This window comes from Alligator sinensis, unplaced genomic scaffold, assembly GCF_000455745.1.
Source record: "Alligator sinensis unplaced genomic scaffold, ASM45574v1 scaffold682_1, whole genome shotgun sequence".
In the NCBI taxonomy this organism is placed as follows: domain Eukaryota; kingdom Metazoa; phylum Chordata; order Crocodylia; family Alligatoridae; genus Alligator; species Alligator sinensis.
The window spans coordinates 2,025,376-2,031,375 of NW_005842011.1; the positions used below are offsets into that span (position 1 = coordinate 2,025,376).

At 41.7% G+C, this 6,000-nt stretch overlaps 1 protein-coding gene across 4 annotated transcripts in view; it reads left to right on the plus strand.

Annotated features, from left to right (window-relative positions):
- Positions 1-6,000, plus strand: part of WTAP (WT1 associated protein) — a 43,360-nt gene that overhangs the window by 30,860 nt on the left and 6,500 nt on the right. For 3 of the 4 annotated variants that reach the window (XM_006021916.3, XM_025201981.1, XM_006021917.1), the window contains exon 6: positions 3,932-4,110. In XM_006021916.3, the coding sequence (XP_006021978.1) occupies positions 3,932-4,110 (179 nt within the window). Of the gene's footprint in view, positions 1-3,931; positions 4,111-4,322; positions 5,979-6,000 lie in introns of those variants that run through there. The other variant, XM_025201982.1, reaches the window with a different exon arrangement.

A 6,000-nucleotide genomic window follows, 5' to 3' on the forward strand; every position in this document is an offset into this window, starting at 1 on the left:
CGGATAGTGACAGTGAAACTGGAGGTGCCGCTATCACCTGTGGAAGAGAGTGAAGCTCTATTGAAGTAGATGAATGGACAACCACAGCATATCATGTACAGTTCTTTGGGTGTGTTCAAGTTAGTGTGCCAACAGTTTTCAGTGCCTTCATGGTTTTTGTCAAATTTTAAACAATGTAAAGGAAGTGCATCCTATTGTGTATTGTCTTTATATTTTTACAAGTATTCCAATAAAAATAATTTATTTCCATGTAAAGCTTTGAATTTGTTTGAATATAACATTTAAACCACATTAAGTGTCCTATATTTAATATTTTTCCTAATCATATATTTCAGTTCAAATACTTGGGGCTATTGGGACATAAAATTAACATGGGAGTACTTTTTTAGTTTTGTTTTCCAAATATAAATCAAATAAACATGCTAAATCAGATCACGCTCTATTTAGGGCATTGGAAAATTTTCAAATTCCAAATTTTCCAGAAAACCCACATCTCTGGCTGCATGCCACTCGGTGTGCTCTGCCGGTTCTGGAGACTGCTGTGAGCAGCTAAAGGGGCTAGCCCAGGGGTGGGCAAAATACAGCTCTTAGGCTGGATCCAGCCTGCCACTTGATTGTATCCAGTCTATGGCTGCCCTGCCTGCACACATCCTGTACCTGCTGACGGCATCACACTGGCCCCAGCCAGCATACACAGCTTCCTGGTGTGGCTGCCTGCTGTTGCTGCAGCAGCTGCCTTGGGTATTGCTCAGCTTCTCCTGCTCTGCTGTGTCACTCTGGGCAACAGATAGTGTGGGAAAGTGGAGGTGACAGGTGGAAGCTGGAGCTGGGCAGCTTTGGCATTTGATACACCTACCTTTGTCTGCTTCACTGGAAGTCCAGCACATCAGAGCATATTCAATTTAATTGAGTCTGCGGAGCATGTGAACTAATGTGCCTGGCACTGCATGGCATATGTTTGTATAAATGGTGAAATGAGCGTCAGCGCGCACAAAATGGTGGCAGTGTGCTTTTGAATTAAAACACCTTTGTGTTGCTTCAGAAGTGCGCTGCTGCCATTTTCTCAGGACTGATGTGCATTTTGCTGTTTTATACAAGTGCACGTGCTGCAGCGCCGGGCGCTTTAAAAAGCGCTTGGTGCTGCAGTGCTTGCATGTGTATAAATGCCCCTCCTGCCCCAGTGCATGGGGCCAGCTCCTGGCTGCCTTCTGCCTGCATAGCATGATGAGCAGCCATCTGCAGGTGACTGAGTAGGTGGAAGCAGCAGGAGTGGCACAGCAGATGCAGGAGGAGGAGGAGCTGCTGGAGGTGGGAGGAGCCAAGTAGTACCTAGTCAGCCACTGGGAAGCTGTATGTGCTGGCTGGGGAAGTTCTGTCAGTGGATATGAGGTTGGAGCAAGGCACAGGCTGCCCTGGGCAGGAGTGGGCAGGGCTTGCTCTCACGTGGAGCGCTGTGGGCAGCCGCAGCTTGGGTGGGGCAGAATGTATTGCCTGGGCAAGCTTTCCCGCAAGCGCCTGTCTCTCTCCTCCTCCTCCCCACTCCCACCCCAACTGGCTCCTTGGACCTAGCACGTGGGAAGCCCCTACCCCCCCCCCCCCATTTGACTACTGCCCCCCCCCCACATATGTGAATCCCCCCCCCCTTCACGGACACAATATACAAGAGTAAGTCTTTATTTTGAGCTATTATGCAATCACCAGTATACACTACTAAGAAAACCATAAATCAGGACAAAAATATATTTTTTAAATCAAATGTTGAAGTAGATGTCTGATTTTTTTTTTTTAGTATACAATTTGCTTTTAATCTGTAATTTGTTAGAATGATATCTTCTGAAAGATTTTGTGCATGGCCCTTGTCAGTTTACCTTAATAATTGCCCAGCCAAGCCTGGGGCCAGTGTTGGCACTGCGCACACCCCCACAGCCTCTCATCCCAACCCTACCTCCTCCCTCTGGCTGGCTGAGAGCTCCCTGGTGAAGGGAAGGAGATCTGGGGAATACTGCTGAGAGAGATACCATCCTCCTTTACCCCTCCCCCAGGCCAGGCTGTGGCTCTTAGCTGGCCGGAGGGAGGAGGAGGGACTGGGATAAAAGGCTGTCACTCACTGCCCGAGGGCAGGGTTGGCTCAGCCCAGTGCTGAGACAGGTAGAAGAGACCAGCTCTGCCTGCCTGATCATGGGATGAGGGCAGAATTTTCCCAAAAGTAATGCTAGCTGTGAACCTGTACACAAGTTTGCTAAGGTGCTCTGCCCTAGAGCGCTTTCATCTGATAGCTCATCAGATGAGGGTTAAATTTTTGTGTGATTGACCATTTTAGAAGTGTTCTGTTGCTGTGGACATTTGTAATGTTACAATTGTAGAGCACTTTTGGGGAGCTTCATTGTGCAAAAAATGTAACTTGTACATACCTGATGAGCAATTAAAGAAAACTTGTTATTTCAGTTGAAGCCCAAGAGAAATGGTACCCTTTTAAGATCATCAGATTTTAAAATTTAGTCAATCTCTAAGAGTTTAAGTATTTTCAAGTACAAAATGTTTAAGTTTCCTCTCGTTGCTTCCCCTGCTAGAGTTGCTTGTCCCCTCCCCTCTCCCTTTTTAGTTGAGTGAAAGACTAGCCTAAACAAGATGCAGGGTAATGATCAAGCTGCCTGCAACATGCAGCACTGTCAAATGCACAAAGTAAAATATAAATGTTTTTGGTTTGTTTTTTTTCACTTGCATGAATCTTGCTCCTCAGTTTTGCTAGTTGAGCCTGCTATATGTATAGCACCTTTTGGATGTTAGTGAAAAACCATGGAGGTATATAGTAGCTGACCCTTGCATCTTTCCACAGGGTTTGTGTTAAATGACTGTAATGGCTAAAAATTGCACTTCTCTCTCTGAAGTGTGGAGTTCCTGTCTAATCTAGTACCTCCTGTTTTTGTAACGAACTAATAAACAGTTGTATCTGTAATATAATGCGATGAGTTGGATTTGGAATTTTAAATGCTATTTGTTTGGTGGTCCTTCTTATATATTAAGACAAAGTTGAAAAAATTGATTTAAACATTTGTCAAATAGTGGCAGACATGTCAAAGGCAAACAGGTAAATTTTACTATTATTCCCTTGGTGCAGGGTTTTTGGGCAGAGTGCTCAAAACGCATGCAACCTCAGCTTGTAAGATGTTGGTGTATCGGAGGCGGATAGCGGAGCATCTGTGAGGTGCATGACCCTTGTAGCAGCACAGTCTCTGCCCCTTCCACCCTGTCTGCCTCTGAGGTGTGCGTACCAAGAAAAATGTCTGCGTGACATGTTCTAGCACCTGTGCCGGGGGTTGCCTACCCCTGCTCTAGTTCTATTGTTTGTTACAAATAGGCAGCTTTAGTTGTGAATACTGCAACACAAAATCTGCTTTAAATTCATATAAACATTTTTTTTTTCCTGAAACACTTCCTGAAGTCAAGCCTGGATGGAATATTACAGATAGTGCCTATTAGCATTACAGATGCCTGTCAGCAATCTTCAACACAAGGGTTTCAGAGAGTCATTTTGGCAGTAAAAACACTGTTTATGTCAGTGTTTCTGTTTTCACTCTGATTTGGCCTTTATTAGTTATAGAAACTAGTCAAATTCTGTTATCTGTAGGCCTCCTTTGAAAAGAATGGAAAAGCAGTAGCCTAAATTTGTCCTCTGCAAACTTGAGGTGCTATGGGGAGTTAGATTTAGAAAATCTTAATCTTGAAAGTAAACAATCACTTCTTTTCTTTGGGTTCATTTTCCTGCTATCTGAATCCAGTGCTGGGAAAATACTGAAGGAAAACAAGTTTCTAGCCACATCCTTGGTAGGAGAGATGTGATTAACTTTAACACTGCCTATACTGGAATCACTGTAGAACTTTGTGTACTGTACTGATACTTGAATAACACTTTTTCTCTTGTTTTATGCAGAATCAGATTCAGTACCTCAAGCAAGTCCAGCAGCCTAGCGTTGCCCAACTGAGATCAACAATGGTGGACCCAGCCATCAACTTATTTTTCCTAAAAATGAAAGGTGAACTGGAACAGACTAAAGACAAACTGGAACAAGCCCAAAATGAACTGAGTGCCTGGAAATTTACGCCTGATAGGTAAACAAAAACAAATACTCCCCAGTCAAGACTTCCCTGACAGTCCCACTGCGAGAATGCTATGGTGGGACAGCCAAGTACTCGTTTCCACACCAAGACTCAGACGTTTTGAGCCAAAAAGCCACATTCTTATACTGTCCAGCTTGTAATGCTTAATGTAAAACTTACCAGATGAACCTTGTGTTTCAGCTTTTTTCTCCCCTTTGCTTCAGAGGCCTGATGGCATCGGACTATTCTGAAGAAGTGGCCAACTCTGAAACAAATATCTTTCTAGACCATGTAGACACTTGCAAAATGGTTCTAATTGAAGAAAATAGAGGGAGAAACAGAAGTCTAAAGTCTGTGGCATACTGTGTCTACAGACAGTGTGGAGGAGAGAGAACCTAGAGATTATAAATAATGAATTGAACATGTTAAATTCCTGTAAAATGTAGAAGTGGAATATGCTTCGCTCTTAACCTTGAGCCTAGTGACTTAGAGATACTAAGTCAGTTTTGCCAATAAGACTGGACTTCCTGCTTGTTCACTGAACTGCTGGGTCAAAACTCAGGTGAAAAAAATGAGGTGAATTTTGCATAAGAGTTTGCTAACCAGCTTTGAATAGCCATGAGAGAGTGGTATTGCATGACATCAGTGGTAGTGTACGTATTTGATTGTTTAACACTTGGGCTCTATAGCGCTTAACTTGAGCCTAAGCCAACATGATTTTAAATAATGAATTGTTCTTTGGATGATTGGTAACACTGTGGACTTCTAAAAAATTAGGACTGTACAAAAATGTAGGTCGTATCCATTGCAGGTTTTAAATTGTTTGAAGCAATAAATATATATTTGATCACAACTAGAATGTATAAGGAAACTAGTTGTGAGGAGTATTTCACTGCATGGTTCCATGCAGAAATGAAAATTTTTTGTTCTCCTAAGAATGGTCTCAAATGCTCAATATACAAGGCACTCACAATGGTAACTGTCTTCTTCAGTGTTTGTGGGATATTTTTCTTTTTGTATACATGGGTTGGGTTTTTTTTGGGAGTGGGGGTTGTATTACACTTTCTATATGAATGTGCCTTAAAATAGTTGTAAAATATAGTTCAAGGAACACTAATGGTCAAACTATGGTACTGTGAAACTGTGGGGATGAATTAGAATGGGAGAGAACTGAGTTGCCTTCCTCTCTGAAAAGAAACATATTTAAATGCATGCATCCTCCTGTGGGTGGAATCAGTTGAAGAGCTTTGCTACTCTCTTGATGCCTCTTGGTACGGTATCCCAAGTTATTTGCCAGCCCAGTAATATGGGACAGCCCAGAGTGCATGTTCAAGGTGTGTAATTATGGGGGAGAATTATGAAATTATATGGACTGGTATAGTCATTGTATATTTTTAGACTTGATTTCCACCTAGAATATTGAGGTTTCTATGACCAAATCAATTGGGCATTTATTTCATGACTCCATTGAACACTGGAAAGTTAAATGTTGTCAGATTTTACAAATGACAGCAGGTCCAACTTGTACTAAAAGTGATGCCTTATACAATAGGGAAACAATTTGTTTCATCATTTGAAATGCAATTTTATCAAGGTTAATTCAGTTTAATTAAACATTCATTCTTCAGCTCTCTTCAGTATGTTGAACCATTGAGTGTGCTTTAGGTAATTAATGCAGAAGATAGAGTAGTGTGCTTGTGTGTAGGCTTTTTACTTAAGCAGTGGATTTACCACAGGAAAAAATAAAAATTTGCCAGAGGTTCATCTCTTTAATTTTATACATATATTACATTTTTTTTGTTATGGCATTATTTAATGTTTTAACAGTATAGCATCAAATAGAGGTAAGACTTGCATAAGTAAATTGTGTTAATGTGTTACAAGCCATTTGTGTAAAAAAAA